The sequence below is a fragment of the Egretta garzetta genome, unplaced genomic scaffold, assembly GCF_000687185.1.
Source record: "Egretta garzetta isolate BGI_Z169 unplaced genomic scaffold, ASM68718v1 scaffold474, whole genome shotgun sequence".
Classification (NCBI taxonomy): Eukaryota; Metazoa; Chordata; class Aves; order Pelecaniformes; family Ardeidae; genus Egretta; species Egretta garzetta.
Window position 1 is genome coordinate 2,038,498 of NW_009259524.1, and position 14,391 is coordinate 2,052,888.

The 14,391-nt window shown below is 36.3% G+C and overlaps 1 protein-coding gene across 2 annotated transcripts in view; it reads right to left on the reverse strand.

The window, feature by feature from the left end:
• Positions 1-13,922, reverse strand: part of DNAJC10 (DnaJ heat shock protein family (Hsp40) member C10) — a 25,010-nt gene extending 11,088 nt beyond the window's left edge. For both annotated transcript variants that reach the window (XM_009637493.2, XM_035893039.1), the window contains exons 1-12: positions 13,574-13,922; positions 11,694-11,859; positions 9,836-9,886; positions 8,521-8,603; positions 8,181-8,312; positions 7,162-7,255; positions 6,864-6,941; positions 5,612-5,655; positions 5,084-5,221; positions 3,867-3,956; positions 2,198-2,311; positions 1,282-1,396 (exon numbers count right to left, since the gene is read on the reverse strand). In XM_009637493.2, the coding sequence (XP_009635788.1) occupies positions 1,282-1,396; positions 2,198-2,311; positions 3,867-3,956; positions 5,084-5,221; positions 5,612-5,655; positions 6,864-6,941; positions 7,162-7,255; positions 8,181-8,312; positions 8,521-8,603; positions 9,836-9,886; positions 11,694-11,859; positions 13,574-13,774 (1,306 nt within the window). In that variant the 5' untranslated portion in view covers positions 13,775-13,922. The remainder of the gene's footprint in view (positions 1-1,281; positions 1,397-2,197; positions 2,312-3,866; positions 3,957-5,083; positions 5,222-5,611; positions 5,656-6,863; positions 6,942-7,161; positions 7,256-8,180; positions 8,313-8,520; positions 8,604-9,835; positions 9,887-11,693; positions 11,860-13,573) is intronic.
• Between the last annotated feature and the right edge of the window lie 469 nt (positions 13,923-14,391).

Sequence of the window (14,391 nt, forward strand, 5' to 3'; positions counted from 1 at the left end):
CTGTAGCAGGCTAAGATCAAGGCACTTCATACCCTTCATGTGCGTATTTGTCAGCAGAAATGAGAGTTTGTATCTTGAAATGAACTGAGAATAAGAACTTCAGGGTAATTAAATCTGAACTCACTGCACAATGACTTACTAAGATTTATAATGGATTTTAAACTGTTGAAGCCCTTCAACATAGCATATAAAAAAGCCTGATTCTTTTGAGTATTAAATTGCTGTAAATGCTGGAGTGACATGACTATTGGCAAACGTTCTAGATGCCATCTATTTTGTATAGAGTAAACCAAACCATCCAGGAAAGATTCTATGTACTGTAGTCCAATGTATTTCTCTTACACTACTTGTAATCTATGCCATTATAAAAAGATTTAAAATGCTGTGTGTATATGACCCTTTCTTGGCTTTTCTGCAGGAATGGAAGTTTAAGAGAGTATATAAGGGTTTTGCTGGCAGCCATCATTAGATGTATGGGATCATCTTTCCCCCTTTGATACAATTAATCTTTTCTAAATGGTCAAAACCTTTTCTCCTTTCTTCTTTATTACAGTAGTGAGGTTCTGACTTAATTCTAACAAGCTGTCTCTAGTACTTTAGAAGTTGAAAAATGAGAACCTCATCTTGCATAATTGTCTTGTGCTGCATTCTGGATGAAGCTACACCTGTTGCTGCAAGCTACAAGTTCTGCTTCAGGCTCTGTTCTTCTTCAACCAGAATTTCAGTGGTGCACAGTAACATGGTTCAAACCTTTCCTGGAAGGAAACTGCTGCTTTGGAAATGGAAGTAAGTGGTAAAAGTCTCTACATAGATTTTCTTGGATGTAAGTCAATAAAACATGGAATTAGTTTTAGTGCAGTGACACATGAAATGAAATCCAAGTTTCTCAAGTTGGCAGCACTCTATAACCAGCACGTTAAGCCCCTATGAAGGATGTGCCTTACATCATTCTTTGATTATCCTACCCAAAGCAGAAGCTGTTCTCATCATCTTCAGAAATTTGATTTGTATGTAATTATGTAAATGGCATTGAAATAGACAGAATAGTAAAGACGAAATACATCTCTTGGCATCTGATGACTGCTTACCCCAGGGAAAAAAAAAAGAAAAAAAACCAAAAGGAAATGCTAAGTTTGTAAAAGGCTACAGTATGGTTAGAGGAAAAATAGCAAATATTAAAACTACAGAACTGTTCTTTGGGAAAACAAATGCAGTTTGCCAAAGATCGCGTCATCTCAAAGTGATTATGTAATGATTTAAACTTGCCAAAGTTTCCCTTACCATGATGAATTTCATAATCTCCAGTTCCTTTTCCTTTGAAGACTGCTAAACAAGGCTGATAGACATATAGCTTGTTGCAGATGGTTGGTGAGGAAAGACAGTCAAACTTGCCAACCTATTTAACAAACAGTGCCATTTTAATTAAGGCATCCTAGTTTATATAGATTAACATATTTTGAAAGGCAGTAAGTTAGGATAGATTCATTAAAGAAAAAGGTAAAAATATGGAAAAGTACCCGCCTTTTTATAAACATCAGCGGTCTTAAGATTTTCTTGTAACTGTGGTGTTTGAGGAAAACTACCAGTACAGCTATATTAGGTTGTTTGCTAATTTTTCATTTAAAAGCCAAAACAGGGAATAAAAATTTAAAGAATCCACTTTTTTTTCCCACCTCCAAACAAAATAGCAAGGAAGCAAAAAGACACTTAATATGATATTAAAAAATTCTTCTAGCCAATGCAACAATTTTTTAAAAATACATAACTTACAGAATAACACGATCCATGTGCCTCTAGTACAAAGGCGTAATTTGGTTTCTTTTTATTAAGAAAGTTTTCTTAATTAATTATAGGATTTTCTGAGTAATTAAAATACGGTTTCACATACATCAATTTGCCCTTGAAGTGTTAACTTTTAATTGTTATCTGAATGGGATCTGCAGCAACATTTCCCAAGAGAGAGCAGATTTAAAAGGTAATATTTCCTAACTATTATTAAATTATTCAAACCGCACAGGAAAAGTCACTGCTTGCTTTACATTAAAAACTTTACTACAGATCTACCATATGATAGTATATCTCTCTCAGTAGCAAAGATGGCAGGTAGTAGTTAACAGTTAATAAGAACGAAAAAACATACTGACTTGTTCTCTGAACGTAAAATGGCATTCAACACTAGATGAGTGAGCAGTCTTACCTGAATGTGTTCATCTTTAAGTAAAAATTTAAGTTTCTTGAATTCCTGTACATTTGATTTATCACTCTCCCCAAACTGGAAGAAAAGCAGCCACCGGTGATGAGCCAGACGGTCCTTTAAACAAAGGGGAAAAAAAAAAAAAACCAAAACAAAAAACCAACACACACACCAAAAACACAGAGGACAAAAAAATTATTCCCAACTTACACCAACTTGTAAATTCCTCTTGTAAAGGCAAATGCTCAATTATTCATCTGATCTCTGAGTGACCTCCTCCACTTAAATTCTTTCACAGAATCATAGAATCATCTAGGTTGGAAAAGACCTTTAAGATCATCAAGTCCAACCATTAACCTAGCACTGCCATTCCACAACTAAACCATGTCCCTAAGCACCTCGTCTACCCATCTTTTAAATACCTCCAGGGATGGGGACTTGACCACCTCCCTGGGCAGCCCATTCCAGAGCCTGACAACCGTTTCTGTGAAGAAATTTGTCCTAGTGTCTAGCCTAAACCTGCCCTGGCGCAACTTCAGACCATTGCCCCTTGTCCTATCACCCGTTACCAGGGAGAAGAGGCTGACCCCTACCTCCCTACAGCCTCCTTTCAGGCAGTTGTAGAGGGCGATAAGGTCTCCCCTCAGCTTCCTTTTCTCCAGTCTAAACAACCCCAGTTCCCTTAGCCACTCCTCATCAGACTTGTGCTCCAGACCCCTCCCCAGCTTTGTTGCTCTCCTCTGTCCTGCTGGCCACACTATTCCTGATATAAGCCAGGATGCCATTGGCCTTCTTGGCCACCTGGGCACACTGCTGGCTCATATTCAGCCAGCTGTCAAACAGTACCCCCAGGTCTTTTTCCGCCAGGCAGCTTTCCAGCCACTCTTCCCCAAGCCTGTAGCGTTGCATGGGGTTGTTGTGACCCAAGTGGAAGACCCGGCACTTGGCCTTGTTGAACCTCATACAGTCGGTCTCGGCCCATCAATCCAGCCTGTCCAGGTCCCTCAGCAGAGCCCTCCTCCCCTTGAGCAGATCAACACTCCCACCCAGTTTGGTGTCATCTGCATCCTTCCACTAAATTTCGTTTTACTGCATTGTAAGAAGGAAAGAGGAAAAAAAAATCTGAAAACAAGCTGTCTACATGCTACCCTCTACACTTTTTGTTTCCATGTGTGTTTCCTGTTGTAGATCAAGCTGCTAAGTGCTACTCCAAGTGTGAAAAGAGGTTTCCTCTTTTTTTTTTAGCTCCAAGACATGACTAACATTTATGACTTCTAACTTCAGTTCATACATAGCTTATCATGGATTAACAAGTATTTTTTTCTTCCTTACATTACTGACCAAATAAATTTAAAATAAAATTCCCTAAAATGTAGATTTAAAAAATAACTAGAAGGTTATAATTGCAGACTAAGTTGCAATGGCAACTTCTGTGGTTTTCTATTTTCCTATTAAACACAACCCCCTCCGTTACTTTTGGTGTTTTGCTAAATAACAAAAGTAAATGTAGACAAACAATGTTAAATAATTTTGGCTGCAGGGAGGGAAGTAATTTTCAGTTAAATAAATAATACGTGGTTGTATCAACAGAATTTGAAGAATGTAAAGAGTAATGATAAAAATGTGAAAATTCATTATTTAAAGAAATCTTAACATATTTGTAAAAATTTACCTCTAATGAAGCTGCAGAGATAACTTCAAAGTCTGGCAGATGCTGCATTACTTCCTGATATATTTCTCTGGCATCCAAAGAGTTAAGAAACTAGGAGGGAAAGTTGACTCTGTTTATAATTAGGAATTACAAATATCAACCTGATTGTTGATGAGTAGTACTCATCGTCAGTGAACTTATTCTTTTGTTCCTTTCCATCAACTGAAGAGTACAGTTAATAATATGTTGTTTGATCAACTTCTTTTTCATATCTATAGTTTCACAAATATCGCTCTCAGAATACTGCTTTTTAACTTGTCTTCCAAAAGTATTAAACTCAAGATACCGTATTTTGTCAAAAAGGGTGCTAAAAGTCTCAAATTAAAATTTCAAACCAAAATTTCCAGTCAAGCTTACAAGTTTTCCAATCTAGTTTTACAGCTTTCCTTAGCTGCACTGTACAGATATTTAAATTTCAGTAATTTCTTCAATTTAGGACACAATATGAATTGATAACTCAGAGCTGATTAAGTTACAAGGTTGAAAGTAAGTAGGTTACAAATTTAATTTCCTCCTTTTAAAGATACGGGTAACAGTGGTGACAAGAAAGGAACAAGCCGTGCTTCAAACTGAGAAATGTCTCCCATCAATTAAGGAAGTTAAAACTACCATACAAATGTAGGAGGAGGTTGCAATATTAGAGCATGGCTGAACTATGTTGTCCGTCAGTACGGATAATGCTGGAGTACTTTTATCACACATGTTGGTACTCTGTTCAGAGTAGCATTTCTCAAACTTGTGATACCTGGTGCATACTCCTTCTGGAATAAAAATTGGGGGTGCATGGCAAATCACCCAAGCTTGCCCACGATAGCTGGGCAGCAGCTTCAGAACTAGCTCTTGGGCCTGTCACAGAGCACATTCCACCCCTGGATTCCCACAGCTGCTTGGGAAGGCTCCTGAGGAGGTGGTTAGGCAGAGCTACAGGCTGCTGCTACTGCAGCGTGCTCCTGTTCACTCTCCCAGCATACCAGCAAACTGGGGACCACCTCCAGGCATCACTGCCTTAGAAGTCAGGAGGGATATAAACTCATACCAGGGCATACAAGCTTAGAAGAAAAAAGACAAAGTATCTTTTCAATTCTATATAATCAATCTAGAAATTATTTATACATTCCTTTGTCACTGCCATCACCTTATTTTATCTAAATACAGAATGGTTGAGAAACAACTCGTACCAAAACACCTCCTTTCTCTTTGTTATTTATGGTGGCTCCAGGTGGAAAGTATGCTGTAGTACTAGATGAGATATCTAAATTATCACAAAGCTCACCCTGGGTGCCACAGTCCATCCAGCCTACATTAACAAGACCTTCCTGTAATTAGAAAAAAAAAACACCAAACAACAAACACAACAACCAACAACACAAACCAACAAAAACACACAGAAGAACAGTATTTTTTAATTTCAGGTTCAGAAATGCTTTTGAAAATCCCAATGCAAACAATTATATAAAATATTTAGAAAATGGAAGGAGACCACATAGTAATTCATTGGTTAATACTCATTCATATTTTATAAAATTCTTTAAAAATTCTATGTTATTCCAATAGCTACCAAGTCAAAATATTTCACTCTTCTGAAAGTTAATGTGTGAAATCTTGGTGCTACTAAACTCAGTGAGAGTTTTGGCTACAACTTCATGCTTTCACTTGTTTTGTTTTAACTATAACAGGTAATGCTTTGAAAGCGAAACACTGCTTACCAACATGCCAGCTAGCTTAAGGCGTGTTTGGTAACTCAAGCAATCTGCAAAATAGAAATGATTTATTTACAAACATAACATTTCAAAGTATTAATGCACTAAACCTACTCTTGTTTAGAATTACCCCTTTCCTCCCTACACAGGTGACCATTTCAAAAGGCATGCTTCCTGGCTAGTTGTCTGGTATGTCAGTGACAGCACTTGATAATTGTCTACTCTTAGTTAAAAATAACATGAATAACATTCTCTTGCTTCAGCAACACAGAATTCTTGTTTAAAAAAAATTTAATACTTTATTTGCTATACTAAGACTGACCTTTAAGATTTCTTCTTAACCAATGTTTAAAAAAAACCAAAGCCAAAAGGTATCTACATATTGTCTTGGAATGAGGTTCCAATGGAAATACCAATTTTCTGTGATTCAAGTAATAACTCACTGTAATAAATACATCATATGCTCTAATTATCCATCCTGACTTTGAATAGTTACCTTCAGATGCAGATTTTTTTCTGAAATAACCTCACTTTAATTACACCAAAGTTGAAAACTTAATAAAAAAAGGACTGTAACTTGAAATCAAGCTATTTACAAATGTAAATCCAAGACTGCAGCTCCTGTTATTCAGTTCACAGATCAAAGGTCTCTTCACAAGACCGAGAAATCTTTATTTGTCAAAGGTGTAGTGCATTTACTTAGCTCTACCAACCAGCCAAGGCAACTTTCTCATATACCATATCCAGTGCTGATCCCAAGAAAGTCAGTGACAAACAGCTACAAAAAATAATGCAAACCTAAACTCTGTCATGACATCAGTGGTAAGAGCCAATTATTATGTCCAAACCTAGCTTAAAGAGAAAATATTCAGCTAATCTTTGAGTATTGGTGGTTTAATGGGGAGATACAAACTTTCTTCTACTCAGCTACCATGGCAAACAGGTGTGCAGCTATGCAATACCTGTCATTTGAGCCTGAGCTGGAAACTGAAGTCAGAGGCCAGTTCCCTTCCCAAGGGGTTACACTTGAGTGCTGCTGTAATGACTCACGTGACATTACAGAAGCATAACCTTTCTGTTAATGTCCCATTTGTCAAACTGCCTCCAAAATGGAGCTTAAATGACCCACAGCTCAAATACTGTGATCATCTCAGATGTTTTCCAACTTTTTATTAGGAGCAAAAGGGATTATGTCACTATCAGCAAAACTACTTATTTTTCCTGGTTGCCTCATTGGAGAAGTTTTTAATGCACCTACCCCCGCGTTCAGCACAGAAGGTGATCAGCCAACCAACACCAGAAGCAAATGAAGTTTCAATGGCATTAACAAAGTTTCCTAAGAGTGAAACAATTTGCATCAGTTTCTGACTTGTTAAACATGACTATGAAACAAGGTTTTCTATTTATATAAGCAAAATACAATGAACTATTTTTCATGTCAAAAATAACACTTAGCAACAGTTGGCAGATTCAGTTGTATACATAGTTTCTGCCATATTTTATATTGTAAGAGCAATTTCAGGAACAACACCCCAAGCAAAATATGTGAACGTTACCTGCCCATAACTCGGTGACTGTGCTTGTAACATACTGCATGGCAAAGTTCTTCAAGCTCTCTTTTGACCTGTCTCCATAATATTTCACTGGTTGCTATAGGAGACAAAGAATAAAGTTTTTGAAGTTAAAAAAAGAGAAAAAAATACCCCCAAACCTATTTTTTTTTTGTTATAACAGTACTTACGCAACTGTGGGACTCCCCCACACCTGCCCCAAACTTGAGCTCTAACAGTTCTCTCCCTCCCATATTGGAATGTTTGAATTTAAATTTTATTTAAATTTTGTAATGTGATTTCTTTCCAAGTCCAGCAACATAAGGATAATTTAGTCTTAGAAACACCACTCACAATGATTATATTTCTATTTAAATAAAAATTGCTTGCATCAGTCCATTTAGTGTATGCACAATCTCCACATTCAACCTCTCAAATCTTGTCATTGTCAAAATGTACCCGACTATTCAAGTGCAATTTGTACACCACCCCTGGCACCACTACTTAGCAAGCAGCCATAAAGCGTGATGTACATAATGCAGCTAGCATGGAGGAAATCTCGTGGAAGGAATTTCCAAGTTTCTGTAGATACATGGTCATATTCTAAGCCACAGATGATTCTCTGTATTTGAAAAGTCCAATACAGTACTATAAGAGAAACTGTCCAAGCAGACATGTTGCTTTGCTATAGCACCACTGCTGACAGTAGCTTCCCAAATCAGAAGTGATATGTTGCATAGAAAAATGATTCAAAAAAACCCAACCACCCCAGTATAAACTAGATACCTATTTTTGAAGCTACTTCCTAAATTAATTTAACCAAGGTAAAGTAAGAGAAAAAATAATTTATTAAAAGGAAGTAATAGATTAAAAGGAATTTTTAAATATACATATAAATATATATTTTTATATAAAGAAATATATATATAATCTTTATATATAAAGATCTATGATTGAACAAGTATTAAAGAAATACTCTTCTAGATTTCAGTCTTTCTAAAAACACTTGAAGTTTTATCACTCACCATTCCAGTTTTGAAAACATACAGACTGGGGTAACTGTTAATCCCTTTAATTCGACAAAGCATTCTATTATCTCCACAGTTGACAGCTCCAATGCGTATTACTCCATCCATCTCCTTAGCAAACTCCCTCCACTAGAAAAAAGGGAAATATATAATAAAATATATATTAATATAAAAAATAATATGTCTACAAAGATATAATGAAAAAATCAGCACGTTTTATTCCTGGCATCTTGAATTGTTGTCTTTGGTTTCAGCTTAGGTGTAAAAATCCACTTCATTAAGTTTTATGCTGTTAAAACCAATGAATTTTCAGAGTTAATTTGCTCATTATACATACCGTAGGTGCTAAGTCATGGCAGTGGGAGCATCGAGGAGAATAAAAATTCACAAACCACAGTTCTCCTGAGTTAACAGCAGCATCTAGATGGAGAGAAAGCTGTAAAGTAAGTAATGCACATCTACAATGTAGTTATATCTAGAATGTACATATTTACTATATTGTTTTCGCCAAGAGCTGAATGAAGTACTTATACATCACACAGTTGGTAACAGTAGCTCAGATGGGATAAAGATTGCATCTCACTTGCACATACTTGCTGTTGTAGGCAAGTGTGCAAAAATCGTATTTCAGAGAATATCGGCACCCTGACTTTCAACATCTGTTCTACTAATGAAGAATAAATTTACTCTCTACAGATTAACCTAGCTGAAGTGTGTGATAGTCTAAGTCTAGTTACCTTAAAAAAAAAATAAAAGTTCTAAAAGATTTTTACCCACTAGAACTTCCCGTTTCCTTATATCACTTCACGTATTTTCTGGGTTCCACCAGGCAACCTTTTTGTGTAGAATCCCTGTCTAATAGTGAATTTTATAAGTTATATTTGCCTATATTAAAATATCCTCACAAACAAGCCAACTAAGGAGTGTGTAGATTCTGCAAATCAATTAACCAAAGCAAGACCAGGTTCTCATGGAAAGCATCATGAGGTTCTGCTGTTGGAACAGTTTACAAAACTGGTTCAGCATGTAGATCCAGTCCACACAAAGGAAACTGTACTCAAAATGCAGATGAAAAAAAATCACACAAAATCCAATTATTTTTTCTCTCTAGTGTCTTTTAGTTATAAACACCTTAGCTATAATTTTAAAAGAAAAAAACTGGATGAAGTCCTTACTGAAAGCGTTATCTTTCCAGACCTTGTTTTACTTAGCTGTGTTCTTAGTATCTGGTATCCCCTTCTGGGCTTGAACCTCTTGTGCAAGGCACAATTGACTTGATTTCACAGGAAAAAAAGTAATAGAAATATAATAGAAAAGCTCTATGACGTGCATTTTTAGACAAGAGACCAAAAAAATAGTAATGATAACTTAGGAGAAACAAAATTTTAATTAAAATAATTTCCTCTTACAGATCTCACAAGGTATCTTTCAAACTTAATCAAAACTGTTTACTGATATTGATCTGTTTGCTATCTAGCATTTACCAGGAAGCATTAAGGGTTTGGATTTTTTTTTTTGTTTTCTCATCTGAAGATTATTTTCTGATAGTTTTTTGTATAGATATGAAATAGAAGTCTACAGATATACAGCTCAGAATGCAAAAATTGTTTCTTTGGGTTGCATATCGTCCAACATAGTTATTTAAAACTTACCAAATTCTCCTCTATCCAAGGTTATAATTTCAGGATCATCATCATAAATACCTATTAAAAAACCCCAACAATTACTTTTTATTTTTGCCATTTTTAATATGAAACAAACTGCCATCTTATTCACAAGACAGAAAACAGAAGACAGTACACTTAAATTAAAATAGCAAGCTGGCAAATATAGTTTTTACAACAAAGCTATATTTGTTTAGTAATACGTAACCTTAGTTTAATCTCTTGCAAACTCCCATGCCCTTATGCTACAAAAGTCACCATCAGAATAGAAAAGTTCTTTTGATGTTTTGCTAGACCAGCTACCAAGTGAGTGAGCAGAGAACTTGACCTATGACTGTTACAGCAAGAGTATTAGAAATAACATCAACCAGTTGTCAGATTAAAATCCAAGAAGCTTCAGCTCTCAGCGAGAGAGCTATACATAACTTCTGGAAGCTTTCACTTCTCTTAGCCTCTGGTTATCTAAACTATTTAGATCACAAAGGTGTTTCAGCCACAAGCTTTTCCACTAACACAATGTGGGAACGCAGTGGAATAAAGTAGACAGAATAAAGGTAAGGAGACAGCTTTTCTAAAATGCTAACCAATCCTACCTAGAACATCACTACAAAAGAGCCTACTACTTCAAGTACGCAAGAAAGGCACGGCAGAGATACCAAAAATACTACTAGACAGCATTATATTATGCTACTATGGCTACAGATTTTTTACAGTACCTAACATGGTGAGATGCCATTTCACCTGAGGTATACAAGGATTAAATGCAAATAAACAACGAGAGAAAATAATTTCTAGAGGTGACAAGGGACTTTTTATATTACTATCCATTTATATATCATGTAATATAATACATACACTCACCCATACATACATATATCTGTATTATATATGTATATACATATAAAAATATAGATAGTCTCCAAATGAGTGGTAAATAGACATTCAAGGATATAATTTGTCAGTCAAGCAGTGCAACTTCAGACAGATAAAATGTCTTAAATCTGTTTATCTGAAGAAGTTTTAGGGCAATTTCCATATTTTCCTGTGATAGTTGTACCTCTGATTTATTCAATTTCAATTTGCACAGACATTAATTTTTTAGAGATTGGGACATATTAAATCAAACTACACCAGAAAAAAGTTTTGCCAAGGTGGAGATTCATTTCAGCTTTTTCTTTCATATCAATGAAACCATGTTCCTCAGCTCCCTATTTTAGCTAACTCCTGTTACAACAGCTCTGAGAACAGTTCATCCCAGCCCTTCCCTATAACTACCTAAAATTTGTTGAGATAAATATTAAATAATTTTTCTCAAGATCATTTTAGGTATGAGTCTGTTGGGTGTTTTTTTTTGTTTTGTTTTCTACTACCTCTTTTCTGATCTCTAATTGTATAACTGCATATAAAATAGGCTTGACAGTGCAAAAATCTCCTCTCAAAAATCCACTTCAGAACACTTTATCTAAACAAAAAAAGGTCTTCCTGCATTAAAGAGTTAAAAATATGAAACAGTAACACTGGAATTTAAGGGGGGAAAAAATAAAGCTTTTGCAGTTTAAAAAAAACAAACAAGAAGTTAGATGACCAATAAAAAGGTAAGCAGCAAGAACAAAAGGCTAGGCAAATAGATTATTACTTTTTTTTTTTTTTGTATTTTTGGGTAGCCATTAACAAGGTAAATAAAAGGCTGGGTCAACAGAGATACAACAGGTACAGGAGAACAATAGAGCAGGCAGAAATGTGGAGACGATACATCAGAAATGTTTAAAAAGATCTGATATAGATCTCAATATTGCATTTACTTGTGACTGTTTTAAGCAAATCACAAACATACATCATAACTTACCAAAATCATAGCGATAAAAGTGCCAGCTTTCATAACGACCTCCTTGCTGCTGATCTTCAAGACCTTTCTCTCCATATTTATCATACTTCTTCCGTAGATCTTCATCTTTAAGTACTTCATAGGCTCTATTTATTTTCAAAAAATTTTCATGTGCATTTGGATCATTCTGTTTAAGGAAAACTATAATTAGTAAGTAATTAATAAACCATATTATACATACAAAGCTGAGAAAATAACCTTTCAAAATATTTTTATATCCCTACAGAAGATGTCAGTTGTGATGGAAGTAGACATTGCACAGTGATCTCCAAACAAACTACAATAAAGTTTTCCTTCCCTGAAGCCGGATGCATCTTTTGCTCTTTTCTTCATCCTCACTGAAGTACCAACTGAAATAGAAAGCAAACTGGTACGAGGCTGTAACATTCCCCTCTTTCAGCTCTCTTTCTTCAACAGAAGGAAAAAAAATAACTACTCAAGAATAGAAACTGACTATTTCGTCTATAATCTTTTCTACTCCCCTAGAATCCCCACTTGTCCAGTTTGAAAATCTCCGCTATAAAGACAGATTCATCCCTTCTGATCTTATGGTGTAGACAGAGAGCCCCTATTTTATTTAAAAAGCATTCTAGTTGTATGTAGCTTTGGAATTAGAATGGTGCAAAATCTGCAGACATACTTTGCACCCCAGTTTCCGTACTGAGCTGGTGCAATTTAACAGTGCAAACTGTTAAACAGAGCAAACAGAGCAAAATTCTCTCTCCTACCCTTTTAACTTCTGCTTACATGTTTCATTTAAAAGACACCTTTTCTTAGAGATTCTTGACTTATTTACCTAGATATGCATGAAATGAGTTACCATTATGGAATTTGTGTAACGGCACCATCTTCTATAGATCATCTTTAATGTTGAAAATAACCTATTGAAAAATCTTTAGTAGTATTTTAGTAGTATTTACGTACTTGGAAACTATAGAATCTGACCCACAATGTTATTATTTTGAAAGATATCAACACAAGGAAAACAAACTTGCAGTTATTAGCTACGAGTTGGCATTTCCAGCTTGTTGGGATCTGGCTTTCTCTTTGAGCTTTGTCATGTACAAATCCATTGTAAAACATGAGCACCTCAGAGGCTTCAACGTACTCTGTGCAGGTGGGCCCCGAGCTCATATGGTACATCACTGTCTTCTGGGGCTCTGTGGAGGTGTAGTTGCACATATAAAGATCCAAACCCTCATATTTCCTGTGAATTTCTGGTATTTCCTGTGAATTTCTGATTATTTCAGCAAAGCTTGAGGAAAAGCTGATCATGTTTGTATTTAAAAACAATTTCTTTGTAATTCGGAAAATATGGTAGCACAGACAGACTTCTGGTTCCCAGTCTTCTCTCTCTAGTTAGTCTAGAATTCCTTATTCCCTCCCTCACTATGTCTTGGCAGTCCCAGAATTTCTGCTTTGTCCTGTTTGATCCTTGGAGGCTGATGTCTCAGTACAGGTGGCGGTGCTTGCTGTTTAGGTGAGACTTCATGTTAGGGAAACCATAAGTTCCCCTAAGCTAAATGGAATGAGACAAACTCATCAGTTTACCAACACGGTAATATGGCACAGACATTAAGTTTTCCTCCATTTACAAAAATATAATTGAGAATGATCTTGCCTCTTTTTTTACTACAGCAATTTACTATGGCCCAAATTCAACACAACCATGTATGACCAGTAAATTTTCTCTGCAGAAAATCTGAGCTGAACCATGTTATCAGGTGGTTACATGACCTCAGAAGAACAGAGAAAAATTTTAGATAAATTAAAGCTACTTTTTGTTTAAACGTTAAGATTCATTAACTCCACAACTTTGACCTGGTAAAGACGTAACTTACCTGATTTTTATCAGGGTGCAACTTTAATGCCAGTTTTTTGAATGCTTGTCGTATTTCTCTGCTACTTGCTTCTTTGGATACTCCAAGTAAACTATAGTAGTCCTGATCAGTGCACACAAGAACTATTATACATACTAAAACTAGCACTAAAGATCTTTTCAAATATCTGGTATTTTCTGCTTTGGATAGTAAGAACGCCATTATGAAGCTTTTGGAAAGTTCACAGGTTCTGATTCGAGCAGGCTTTGGGAAGAGTCTCCAGTAAATCCACCAACGTTCAGAGATACAGCCGTATTTATGATGGAGCTCTTCAAAATGCTGGTTGTCCTACTTCATGTCACAAGTCTTGCAAAAGTTACAATCTATAAGAAGAGGGGAGAAAAAAGCGATTAAGTACATTTTCCTAATGTATTCAGTAAATACACGTTAGTAAAGAACCCCATTACCAGCTTGTGCAGACTGCACATGAAGTTTCTTGACGGTTAATTGCCTGTTTTCTGGCGACCACGCAAGTGACAGCCCATCTCTTGATTCCGTGTATTGTGAACGGGGTAATCGTGCAAGGCGTTACCGAACAACACGAAACACCCTCCACTTGTATCACATGAAAGAAAAGCGGGTTTAATACGGCTCACTTTTCTTCAAACTTACTTTTAGTGCCGCAGGGGCACATTTCTTCTGAAAGGACCGGTAGCTTTGAGCCTGCAGCCGCCCCGGGGGTGGGCGAGGTTCCGGGGGAAAGGCTCGTCCAGGAGGCGGCGGACGCCCCTCGCCCATAAAGCCGGGCAGACCCCGGGGGCCGCCCGCGCTCGGCCCGA